A 13,823-nucleotide genomic window follows, 5' to 3' on the forward strand; every position below is an offset into this window, starting at 1 on the left:
TTTCTTCTATACACACACAACTGGTGTCTGAATCCAAATTTCCTCTTATATGGACACCAGTGAGATGGCATCAGGACCCATCCTCATTTTAACTTAATCACCTCTTTAAAGGCCCTGTCTCCAGATACAGTCACATCATGAGGTACTAGGGACTAAGGCTTCAACATATGAATTTGGGGTATAAGGGTTTATAATTCACCCCGTAACAGGACACAGAGATAAAGTTCAAGTTCCTACATCTATGAAATAGAGGGTAAGACCCTGATCTACAGTGACCAGTGGGGAACTGCCCACTAAATCGTATCTGACACACCAGCCACAACTCCTGTATTTCATCATAAAGACAATATAAGGGACGTTCATTTTTTCTAACCCCATTCTGAGCTGTCATGTTTTCTTCCCATTTTGAGTTTTTGTGTTCTTTTAAAAATATATTCCCTCATCTTTAGCAACTAAAATAGTTTGCATTCCAATTTAGCAAGAGACTACATAAATCTTGACTAATGTATTCATTCAAACTACATCCATTTTCTTGTTCAGAGAAGTTCATTTTAGTTCAATTTTATTGTACTGGATTTACATGTACAGGGTCAAAAAACAAAGTCTTACAAATAACAGCCAAATGCCCTATTCTTTTTTTTTTTTTTTTTGAGACAGAGTCCCACTATGTCGCCCTCTGTAGAGTACTGTGGCATCACAGCTCACAGCAACCTCAAATTCTTGGGCTTCAGCGATTCTCTTTCCTCAGCCTCCCAGGTAGCTGGCGCCACCCAGCTATTTTTTGGTTACAGTTGTCATTGTTGTTTAGCAGTCCTGGGCTGGGCTCAAACCCACCAGCTTCAGTGTATGTGGCTGGTGCCCTACTCAATAAGCTATGGGCACTGAGCCTCCCTATTCTTTTTAAATCATTAACAATGAGGTATCCATGTTTCTGTACATGGAGATAAGGAACACCATGTACATCAGAACAATTCTAACTTGAAGACTGCAGAGAAAAGTACTTAGTGCTCAGCCTGCTGTTAAGAACAATGAAAAAGGGGGAACAGAGTACAAAGTATGTCATTAATGTTTGCTAACTATTAGTCAAATTGGATTAATAATTGGTTACTTTTTAAATGGGAAATAGCAAGAAGTAGATTGAAGATCAAAAACTGGCAGCTCAGCTGGGAGTGGTGGCTCACACCTGTAATCCTAGCACTCTGGGAAGCCGAGGCAGGTGGACTGCCTGCCCTCACAGGTTTGAGAGCAGCCTGAGCCAGAGCAAGACCTCCTCTCTAAAAATAGCCAGGCATTGTGGCAGACACCTGTAGTCCCAGCAACTCTGGAGATTGAGGCAAGGGAATCTCTTGAGCCCAAGAGGTGGAGGTTGCTGTGAGCTATGACGCCACCCAGCACACTACTGAGGGCAACAAAGTAAGACTCTGTCTAAAAAAAAGAAAAAAATATATGGTGGAAGAGTATACATGACATAAATATTAAAGTTTTGAAAGTAAATATACTAAATTAGTCAGTTTTAAAATAAAGATCTTCTGTTTTAGAATTTCTAAAGTTATACAGTACATTTTTATTAGAAGTATAACAGATGCATATATAGACTTTTTTATTCTTTTTACAGACAGGGTCTCACTATCACCAGGCTGGAGTGCAGTGGTGCAATCATAGCTAACTACAGCCTCCAACTCCTGGGCTCAAATGATCCACCTGCCTTAGCTTCCCAAAGGCACTACATCTAACCTGTATAATTCAGCTGTCTTAAACATCTTAACATACTCCAATAGAAGGTGAATTGTGTTTAGAGAAACACAAACATTTGTACAGCTCAAATACTGACTCAAATACTTCTTTGAAGTGGACAAGTTAAAATACTAAAAGAACTAAATGCACATAAGTAATTTAAGACACTACAAATGACACTCAAACACATTTTTTTATTATATACTAAATTTAAAAATACAAATCTTATTAAAAATGCTTATCAAACATTGTATACATAAGTACTGTCAAATACTATTGAGTTATGACATTATGTACATTTGCTAAGGTTAATTAGAAACAAAGTAACATAACTTCACTGATATTGAATTTCAAAAGTCAAATATTTTAAAATTTGGCAACTGTGAAGTAGTGATCTGCACAGGATGTTTGCAGAGGTAAAATAGTAAGAAAACAAACGGAATCATGCAGATAATCCTGCCCTAAGTGTTAATAAGTAGAGTTCTTCCTCATCCTCTTAAGTCTTACTGTAACAGAAATTAAAGTGCACAAGACCACCAGGAATCCTTGATTTGGTTGTACCCTAAATATAGACTACAGCCAATTATGCTGCCATATTAAGGGTTTCCATTCTTTGTAATGTTCCTGAGGTTTGGGAAATTAATTTTGAATGTGGCTAAGAGAGGCCAACATTTTTCTAAATTGCACCAAATGGCCTTAAAATACAGAAATACCAAAGATAATAATATTAATTTGGGAATAGATTTAAGGGAATGATCCCTGTCTAGTAATACTTTGCCCTAGGAATAAAATTAGAATAAGGATCTAGTTTTACCTCTGGAAAACGCTTACTCTAAAAATCTTTTTCAAAAGATTAGACGTGTACAGCAAACACCACAATACTGTCAGTTACTGTTCACTGTTTATATACTGCATCATAAATACCAGGTATAAATCCCTGCCCTTTAAAGGGTCACAAGAAATACAGGTAGAAGCAGGTTATCACTTAACACTTATTTTACTAATTAAGTATAATTTGTAAAAATAGGTCACCACCATACAATCAAGGAAGAGGAGAAGGAAGCTGCTATTCTACAAAAGTGCTCCTTTTTAGCTTTCAAGCCCAATAGTTTAATTTTGAGTAAAACAAGATTGTAAGATAAGGCCATCAGTTCTAAATAAGCTGATAATGCCATATCATATATACATACTCACATATATATGTTTAAATTTCAGTTCTGATTTAACACTAATGTACTAGTACAAACAATTTATAGGAAAACATTTCATCATATTTACAAACACATGATGAATAACAAAGACATGGAAAATTTTTTAAATTGCAGATACATGTAAATGTAGTCATAGTTCACTAAAGATAAGAAAAAATTGCATTACTTCTTTGAAAACTGAAGAAAAGTGTTCAAAAAGAAATCCCTACCATATACAGCATACGTATTGGTCATCAGACCTGGAGGCAAATAAACGTAACAATCATGATTAAACTTTTATTACTGTTTCTTTTAATAATATATCAATATGAGATCTACTTAGAGTACTACCTACAAATACACATTCTCTCACAATTCATTGAGAATATTAAGTTATTGAATACATTTTTACTCCCATGACACATCACACTTGGTAACACTAATAAGGTAGATTTAGATAACACTTAAATCATGATTACGAATGTTTAATTGAATATTTTCCTTTCTGTAGCTGTGAAATGTAAAGCTTAGATTTGCTTCCATCAGGCCTCTTAAACCAAACTTCATCATGGTTAATTGTTGTAATTACGGCACTAAAAGGAAAAAAAAAAGAGTGAATTACAATATGCCTCCTCAATTCATTTTAGATTACTAGCTACAAAACTAGACTACTGTGGACTAGAACAGTAGATTCAGCATTCATTTTGCCAGACTGTTGTACTATTAGCAAGGCATGCTGTAAAAAATACCACATTCAGCAATAACTTTGTAAATCATCTGTTAAATCATTTTTAACAGAGTTGGTAAAATTCATCATTCCAACGCCATCCCCACTTCATCCTCCCAAAAGAGAGTGGAGGTAAAAACACTACTCATATGGTATCACATACCCTACTCAGGTCAGCCTTGGCTACAGGGAATCTTTCAAATACTAATCCTTAATTTCCAGTGTCAAACCATCTATGATACAAAATTTTTTTTGACACTGCTAATCTTCACTTAGAAATTTTTTTTAAATAAATTTGTATTTTATCCTTTCATGCTATTTCATCTTTCCTCTTTTTAAACCGCTTGTGGGGGGGGGTTGTTTTTGTTTTTTTGAGACAGAGTCTTGCTCTGCCTCCCCAAATAGAGTGCAGTGGTGTAGTCATAGCTCATAGCAACCTCAAACTCCTGGGTTCAAGCAATCCTCCTGCCTCACTGCCACCCCACCCTCTCTACCACAGTAGCTGGGACTACAGATGCCTACCACAAGGCCAACTAATTTTTTCTAGTTTTGGTAGAAATGGGGTCACTCTTGCTCAGGCTGGTCTCGAACTCCTGGGCTCAAGGGATCCTCCCATTCAGCCTCCCAGAGTGTTAGAATTACAGACATAAGCCACCACTCTGGGCCCATTTTTATGTTAAGTGGTAGTAAAATATTTCAAAAGCAATAAAATAAAGAGAAGAATCCAGGAATATCATATATAATTTAGTGATTAGCTTGATGAGGTTTAATGAGAAAAGTTACTGTACACAATATTCCTGGAATTCTAAAAATTTAAAGATGAATGTTATTACTCTAGGAATTAAATCTTAAACTACTGAAAGAACAAAAGGTGATTAACAGATTTTCATTTCTTTTTTCTTTTTTTATTATACCTCTCAGCATGAAAGGCAAACAATATTTTCAAAAGGCCACAACCAGATAAAATGTACAAGGTTATATAAATAATTATATAAACTTTATTTAAGCCTAGACAGATTATTGAGACTTTTATTTATTTATTTTTTTGAGACAGAGTCTCACTTGGTTGCCCTTGGTAGAGCTGTGATGTCACAGCTCACAGCAACCTCCAACTCTTGGACTTAAGCAATTCTCTTGCCTTAGCCTCCTGAGTAGCTGGAACTACAGGCGCCCGCCACAACACCCAGCTACTTTTTGTTGCAGTTGCCACTGCTGTTTTAGCTGGCCGGGGCCAGGTTCAAACCCACCAACCCTCGGTATATGGGGCCAGCGCCCTACCCACTAAGCCACAGGCACAGCCCAATTCTTGAGACTTTTAAGACAGTTTTCAGTTTTCAAGATACATTTAATTACTATTACTCTTAAGGTTTTCATTAATTTTCCATTTCTTTCCTACTCTAATTGATACAAATTCTTTTTGTCTGAAATACTGTTACATACCCAAAAAAGTTAAGGATTACTAAATCTACCAAAAATTCCTAACAGTCTGGTCTGAAGATCATTATATTAAGATCACAACAATCTGCCTACTATAAGAATTAACAAAAAGGATCAGTTAACTGACTAAATAATCTCAACATCTCTAATTGTATTAATGCTTATGTTCACAAACTTAATATGAAGACTGGTATATAAATATTAGCACTATTATACACCCATAATCAAGTCACATGTCAAGTGAAAAAAGGATCTACAGGCAACTAAGGATGTATTATGATTATGAATGCACTATGGAGGAAGCAAATATTTTATTGATAATAATGTTGCAATCTATAATACTGAGCAACATTATAATAATAAAGGTTCTTTTTACCTTGTAGGACATTCATCTTTTTTATCAATACATATTGTTTGTCCACGTATATACCATTCACCATCATAATATAGTCTTCCCTCTTCAGATCTAGCACTGTGCAGATGTTTTTCCAGTTTCACGGGTGCTAAAGGGATCAGTTCAAAAACTGTTATATTAATAAGACATTGTCAGAAGAACAAAAGGGTCGGAATATTAAGAAACAACACCAATCTATGAACACATAAGAAAAAACACTAAAAGTATTTCTTAAATAACCTAAAATCAAATAAAAATAAGAGAATTTGATTACACGCTTCTATATAATTCACTAAGTTTTTAAGATAACTACTGAAAAAAACTACATAATGAACAAGAAATCATCAATTTAACAAGAAAGTGGCAGAAGGAGAAGCAGGTACATTATCAATTTCTACTAGTAATTTTAAGCAGTAGTAAAAATATCAATTAGTGTATGTATATATATATATTTTTTTTTTTTTTTTTTGAAAGACAGAGTCTCACTATGTCATCCTAGGTAGAGTGCTGTGGTATCACGGCTCACAGCAACCTCAAACTCTTGGGCTTAAGCATGGGCTCTTGCTTCAGGTTCCCAAGTAGCTGAGACCCACCACAACACCTGGCTATATTTGTTGTTGTTGTTCTCATTGTTGTTCAGCAGGCCCTGTGCGGGTTCGAACTCGCCAGCCTCAGTGCATGTGGCTGGTGCCCTAATCATTGAGCAACAGGTGCCAAGCCAATCAATTAGTATACATTTTGTATTTTCTCCCCTGTAGCCATCTGATACTTTCAAAGAAGCACAGTTTAACATCTATTTCAAGGTTCCCCAGGCCTTTAATTCTAACGTTCTAAGTAGAACTTCCATTTCTAAATCCCAGAAATGGTTTGACATTGGTCAGATAAACTCATGCAGGGAAAAAAATTCTTCATGAAAACATACTGTCAAAAGTATACCATCAACTAGGCACTTCATAATTAAAATGTCACCTCCTGAGACAGGTCTTCTCAAACCACCCTACCTACTCCTCAGTTAACTGTATCACAACTAGATAGTTCCTTCATAGCAGTTATCATTTGTAACTATCTCCTTATTTGTTTAAGTATCTATGATGCCACCTCCCCTAGGAGGTTCCAGGAGATCCATCTCTCTCCCTCTTGTATTCCCAGAGCATACAATAGAGACAAAAATGCCTGTTATGTAGAAAGAGTTCAATAGGTATCCACTCATTCATCTATTCAACAAATATTGTCTGAGTACTTCCTATACATAAGCAGTGGTGCTAGGGGGAAAAAAAGCGTGACTGAAAGAGATAGGGTTCTAGCCTTTGTGGAGCTTACAATTCATCAGGAGATAAACAAGTGAACAAACAAATTGAGGTAAGTGCTATGAATACAACTAATAGAGAATACTGAAAATAACAAGGGTGGGAGACCCACTCATATAGGGTAACAACTTTGAGTCTATGACTCAAAAATGTTAAAAACCACTCCCTAGAGATTAAGGTAGTTGCTCTGGCACTTAATTCCCAAGGGCAGAAATTCTGTATAATACTGCTGCAATTTTCTGATAAAGTTTAAAGCAATCCATGGATTAAAAATAAAAATGGAAATTGTTTCTTATAGATTACTTTACCTATTAAAATGTGACCAGAAATTCTTTTTCTAAGTATAGTAGAAACTGACCACTCAGGGGACTATAACAATCTGGGCAACATATGAAGGTGGAACTACACCTATCGTACTGATAACATACATATATGGTGCACGCCCGGTCTATGAAAATTAGGCCAACTTAAGGAGGTAGTCAATGTAGGGATGTGGTCAACTGTGGAGGTTCTACTGTATTTAATAGATGCTTTTTTTTTTAAATCTAGCTTCATTACCCTCAAAAGGATTAGGAAATCCCATCTATAGTGAAAAGAAGGCAGAAACAGAGAAAGTTATCCTAGACATTAATGTCTATCATGACTTTGACAGTGATTTGAAACTTTCAAAAAAATAAAGGAAGTGTATGTAATTTGACATAAATTTTACTATCGCATATCAAAATGTGCAAATGTTAGTGGTAGATAAATCCCTTTCATGAACTCCACTGTCGGCATTCTAATCTCTCTCCTCAGAAAATGCATACACATAAGAAATTCTGCATACAATTTCAGAGGACTCACAGACCCCTTGAAGCCAATCCATGAATTCTATACACCTCCTGTGTAGGGAGGGTGTGGGTTAGGGTTAGGGTTAGGGTTCTACACACCTCCTGTGTAGAATTACTGGACCCAATTAAAATACAGAGTAAGTACTTTTTTAGTTACTAGTCCATTATTAGCAGTAGCAATGTGGTAGAACATGAAAGAATTACACTGCATCCAGAAATTTTGAAACTTTTATATGGAACAAATGACTCCAGAAGAATTCCTTATAATTACAGGTACAGTGTTCATTGATAAAATTAAACCAGTGATGGGGGAACTCTGTAGTATTTAGATGATTTAATGACCCTGATTCAACAAGTCTCCACAGACAGTATTTCTCAACTCAGATTAAATGACTTACGTTCTGTTTTCACTCTGTGTGGACCCAGGGTAGCCATTGCCTTAATTTAAAAAAAAGGAAAAAGAAAGTTGTCTGAGTTCAGACTGAAAATTTATTTTGATATCTACTTAATATGCACAACACTACTAATCAGCTCAATAACAAATATAGTAAAATATTACCTGCTCTAATAAATTTTTAATGTCTAAGACCATAAAGAATATATATAAAGAATAATAATTTCTCCTAGAGATAATCTGTAACCCTCAACAAAGTTTCTAAAAATAGAAAAATTTAATGAGTACAATAGAAGCGGACCACTCAACGGACTATAACAAACTGGTCAACATGCAGAGGTGGTCAACATAAGGAACTAGGTCTACTGTACTGATATGCACATGTGGTACACATCCAGTCTATGAAAATTAGACCAACTAAATCTTTAATTTTAATTCTTAAAATATTCTTGTAGTCCACCATTATCTGTAATAGTATCAACTGCCTTAAGAAAAAATGTTGTAAAGGCAAGGCATATTTATAATAACATTTTGATATACTAATGAAAAACCATGGAATCTTAAAAAGTAAGCCATAAAAATATACTTGTGTTTCATTGCTTTTTAATCATACCTTCCTTATTGTTGTCCAGTCTTCAAGAATATCAAGATCCTGTAGCATATAAACTATATATGGACGTTGAAAAGTTAAGGTCAATTTAGCTCTAAGAATATTATGCTTTGAATTATATTTACAAAGTTCTAGTTTTCAGACAATAGAACAATGATTATTCTGACTTCAAATTATTCTTCAAGACATTTAGTATCAGGATAAATACATTTTAGTACTTCTAATACTTTTAATACCCTTGATCACAGCACATACCCTTGATTCCATGATATCACTAATTATAAGATATACCACCAACCTAATTACTGTTTTTAAGGTGAAGGGAAGAAAAGACAGGATATCATAAGGAATGTCAAGCGTGAGGCGGCACCTGTGACTCAAAGGAATAGGGCACCGGCCCCATATACTGGAGGTGGCGGGTTCAAACCCTGCAGTAGCTAATAACTGCAAAAAAAAAAAAAAAAAAAGGAATTCCAAGCTTGAGTGCATGTATTAGTTCACACTCCAACTTCAGAAACATTAAAAAAAAAAATTTTAAGTATACATGAGAATTAAACAATCATGCTCTTGTGAATTACAAAGCCATAATTTTCAAAACCAAATTTCTTCACCCTTTCCATCTCTCACCTAAACTATATCCTCTACTATGGAGAGCAGGCTGTGAGACAGCAGGGCCCTCACAGCCTGGGGAACATTCAGGGAATGAACCCTCAACTGCTTCTGCCCCATTCCCCAAACAGCCATATTCCCTTCTATATGCTCCCTCTGCCAAAAGTCACCTAGCTCTTTGTCTAGTTAACTATGCAGAGATCCTTGTGATCTTTGCATTCTTACTTCTTGCCATGTGCTAACAAAGTTAAGTAGAAACCACTAAGACACATAGTTCTTCCTTTGTTTTGTTAACTAAGCAGAAATCCTTTCCTTGTGGCCTCTCCCTTCTTGTCATATGTTAATGAAGTTGTGTAGAAACCATTAACAAGATGATCTCTTTATTCATGACTTTGAGAAGTCATTTAATCTTCTAACCATACTGCAAGACCAAAAGTAAGCCTTTTGTTTATGCTTGTTCCCCATACTGTCTATGCCTCTGCCCCCTGGACAACTCTGTACAGATACTATACAATAAAACTGATTTGGGGCTTTGGTGCTGGCTGTAGCCATCAGCTCAGATAGTCCTCCCAATCTCATTCTTTGTCTCTGTGTTTCTCTTATGCTATATTTTTCTGAGTCCCCACCAATTCCACTCTGGTTCGCTCCCCTTTCCTGCACTGGTTGGTGATACTCTACCTTCAATTAGTTTTATAAATCATTTTTTGTTTATTACAGGGTCATGTAAACAAAGTCAATGTGTACAAATAAAAGTTATAAAGGTATACATGATGCAAACGTGTACATCAAGGGAAAAAAAATAGAAATTTTGGAAAAGGATATCTGAAACAACAACAGGCTTCTTTTTATCAGGACTGAACGGATCCTTCCTCTTTTTTCTTGACTGAAGCTCATCATTCCACAGCTCTGGCAGGTAAATAACAATTTAGTATTAGCTGATTTCTGGTGATCAAAGGAGGAAAAAAGACTGTAATCTTACGGTGGCTATTTAGTTATATATAAAACTGTACAAAACTTCATCAGTAGCTATGTATTATACATAAGACTGCATATAATTTCATAAGCAGTTAAGGGTTCATAAATTTTCCTCTGTCTTTATTAAAGCAAAAATCAAGGTGGCACTTAATGACTAAGAATTGGTAAGCATATGCCAGGTACTTTGTAAAATCTGTATTACAGACATTACCTCACCTAATCTTCAAAGATATCCCTTCAGTAAATGGTATTATTACTTCCCTTTGATAGACAAGGAGACTAATTTAGAAAAGTTAAGTAAATATCCAGTCACCCCAGTAGTAGTTGAAAGGACACTGGCGTTAGAGGTCAGCTTGTCTGACTCCACCATGCCTACTCTATACCGAAGAAATAAAATTTATAACAGATAACAGTATTCAAGAACTGTAAGATAACTTAGTAAACTTCCCATCCAAAGTAGAAAACCTCTTCATAATACCCCTGAAAAAGTCAACTGCATATTGGACTGATCTAATTATTAATAAGTTTCTCCTTTTTCTAAGACAAAAATCTGCCTCCTATAACACCTAGCAATTTGCTACAGCTAGTCTGATGCCAAAGAGAAAAGGATATTATTCCTTCTTCTGTATGACAGTCTTTCAAGACTTAGAGGAAAAAGCATCTACTACAGCTGTCTTCCAATACTATTCTTACAGTAGGTTCCTATCATCCTCCTATTTTATCCCTTTTCATGTGCTCTATTTTTTACATTGTTCTAAAATGTGAGTTCAAATTAAAGTAACAATCACAATCCACCAAATCCTTGAGAAGATTTCCCTTTCCCTCTTGTTGGGACACTTCATTTATATAACATTAGTATTAGACTAAGATGTTATGAGACACCACAGGAAGCCAAAGGTCTGATGTCACTCAAATATCACAATTACATCATTCCCCTTACCTGACGTAATATCAATGCTGTGCCTATCCTCTTCCAGCCTTCGTATCTTCTCCTCTAGTTCACTCTGTACTGTATCGTACAATAAAAGCTTTTCACTCTGAAAAGAAGATAGATTATACTTAACAAGAAAGAAAAAATATTGGTCTATCTTAAGCTAAGAACATCAAACAATTTACCACTAAAATACTTTAACATATGGTGCTTTTGTTTGCTTTCTCACTTCAACTTAAAAATTTTAAAAGAGAAATATCAAACATATTTTTAAAAACTAGAAAATATAGAAACTGAAAATATATTTAACTACATGCAATTATATTCTGCATGAGAACATCTAAACTGGCTCAGTGCCCATAGCTCAGTAGTTAGGGTGCTGGCCACATACAGCAGGGCTGGACGGTTCAAACGCGGTCCAGGCATGCTAAACAACAAAGATAACGACAACAAAAAAATAGCCAGGCATTGTGGCAAGCGCCTGTAGTGCCAGCTACGTGGGAGGCTGAGGCAAGAGAATTGCTTCAGCCCAAGAGTTTGAGGTTGCAGTGAGCTGTGATGCCACAGCACTCTCCTAAGGGCGACATAATAGAGAAAAAGCACATCTAAATTTAAGCATGGTAAAGAGGTAAATATTTACTTTATAAAAAACTCATTGCAGGCTCAGCGCCCATAGCTCAGTGAGTAGGGTGCCAGCCACATACACAGAGTCTGGTGGGTTCGAACTCAGCCCAGGGCCTGCTAAACAACAATGACAACTGCAACCAAAAAATAATCACGCATTCTGGTGGACACCTGTACCATGAGCTGTGACACCACAGCACTCTACCAAGGGTGACACAGTGAGTATTTATTTTCTGTCTCAAAAATAAATAAACAAATAAAAATAAATTTTTAAAAACTCATTGCAAATTCCCACGGCCCCTTTTAAATATAAATTCAACCTCTCAACATAATAAAAAAAACTTGTTCGATAAAGTATATTATTATAAAATGGATCACATTTTCACAAAGGAATAATACCTGGGCCATCAGTCCACACTAGTAGCTCAGCTTCATATTAAAATAGACTAATATAACACAAAGAGTGAAATTTAAGTACAAATTTTATAATCATTTAAAATAATTCAATTATAAAGCCAGGCACAGTGGCTCATGTCTATAATCCTAACACTCTGGGAGGCCAAGATGGTTGGATTGCCTGTGCTCAGGAGTTAAAAGACCAGACTAACAAGAGTGAAACCCCGTCTCTAAAAAATATAGGAAAACTAGCCAGGTGTTGTGGCAGGCGCCTGTAATCCCAGCTACTTGATAGGCTGAGGCCAGAGGATTACTCAAACCTGGAGGTTGCTGTGAGCTATGATGCCAGAGCACTCTACCCAGGGTGACAGAGTGAGATTCTATCTCAAAAAAGAAAAAAAATTCAATTATATTCTAAACTATAAAATTACAGACTAATTACAGTAGAACTTCCATAGTTGACCACCTCCCTACATTGACCACCCTCCTTAAGATGATCTAATTTTCACAGACTAGACATGTACCACATGTACATCTCAATATAGTAGGCCTATTTCCTTATATTGACCACCTCCATATGTTGACCACTTTGTTATAATACTTTGGGTGGTCAACTCACTGGATATCCAAATCTCTACACTAAACTACAGACAGATTGACTTGCTTTTAAAACAGAGAAGACTGGTAGATCAAAGTAGAACCCAGGTCTACTTGTCCCAGTCCATTGTTTTAAATTATATAACATTATAGTCCTTATTTTAAAATGTAGAAAATTCTGTATATAATGAATGACTCTATAAAAAGCCCAAGATAGATTCCCAACCCACCTACCACATGCTTACTGAGATATGCAACTACTGGGATATAGCCAGATATGTGACTGTCTGATGAAAGCTACTACCATAGAGTTAGACATGACTTCTTGGGGAAGACACAGGCCACACTCTGTAAGCAGCAATCCCAGTGTCAATCATGAAGCCCTCTCAATTGAGTTTGAAATTCTGAGTCTACGCATGCTTGAAGGGTCTCCTAAGTAGCAGGGAGAGGCAATTTGAGGCAAGCCAGGAACTAGAGAGAAAGCAAAGCTAAAGATGGCAGAAACTAGACCTCATACAAAAAACTGTGTCATCACATGATGTTCTCTGTACTTAATTCCTTTTGCTTGTTCTCCTGCCTTTCATAAAGTCTTATGAAATATTGCAACCTTATCTAAATTGTCCTACAAGAACTAGTAAACATTTTTTAGAGAAATATTGGGAGAGCAGGCCCCCCCCTCTACAGGGAAAATAATGTAGTAGCCACAAACAGATCAAATTTCCCCAACCAAAGATGACTAAATGAAGAGCTGAGGTCATAAGGCTTTTGCTTTTAAGAATATAAACATTTGAGCCTGTTGCAGTGGCTCATACCTGCAATCCTAGTACTCTGGGAGACTGAGGCAGGTAGACTGCCTGAGTTCAAGGCAATTGAGACCAGCCTAAGCCAAGAGCAAGACCCATTTCTAAAAATAGCCGGGCATTATAAAGGGCACCTGTAGTCCCAGCTACTCAGGAGGCTGAGGCAAGGAATCACTTTAGCCCAAGAATTTGAGGTTGCTCTGAGCTACGAGGCCAGGGCACTCTACCAAGGGCATCAAAGTGAGACTGTCTCAAAAAAAAAAAAAAA

General features: G+C 36.2%; 1 protein-coding gene across 2 annotated transcripts in view; it reads right to left on the reverse strand.

Annotated features, from left to right (window-relative positions):
- Positions 1-1,910: 1,910 nt before the first annotated feature.
- BRMS1L (breast cancer metastasis-suppressor 1 like) overlaps positions 1,911-13,823 on the reverse strand; it is a 45,860-nt gene continuing 33,947 nt past the window's right edge. The window contains exons 5-10 of one of the 2 annotated variants that reach the window (XM_003791962.3): positions 11,148-11,244; positions 10,055-10,138; positions 8,627-8,691; positions 8,018-8,057; positions 5,465-5,591; positions 1,911-3,517 (exon numbers count right to left, since the gene is read on the reverse strand). In XM_003791962.3, coding sequence (XP_003792010.1) covers positions 3,400-3,517; positions 5,465-5,591; positions 8,018-8,057; positions 8,627-8,691; positions 10,055-10,138; positions 11,148-11,244 — 531 coding nt within the window. In that variant the 3' untranslated portion in view covers positions 1,911-3,399. Of the gene's footprint in view, positions 3,518-5,464; positions 5,613-8,017; positions 8,058-8,626; positions 8,692-10,054; positions 10,139-11,147; positions 11,245-13,823 lie in introns of both variants that reach the window. The other variant, XM_023514409.1, reaches the window with a different exon arrangement.

This window comes from Otolemur garnettii, unplaced genomic scaffold (assembly GCF_000181295.1).
Source record: "Otolemur garnettii isolate 467f Iridium unplaced genomic scaffold, OtoGar3 scaffold00052, whole genome shotgun sequence".
NCBI lineage: Eukaryota > Metazoa > Chordata > Mammalia > Primates > Galagidae > Otolemur > Otolemur garnettii.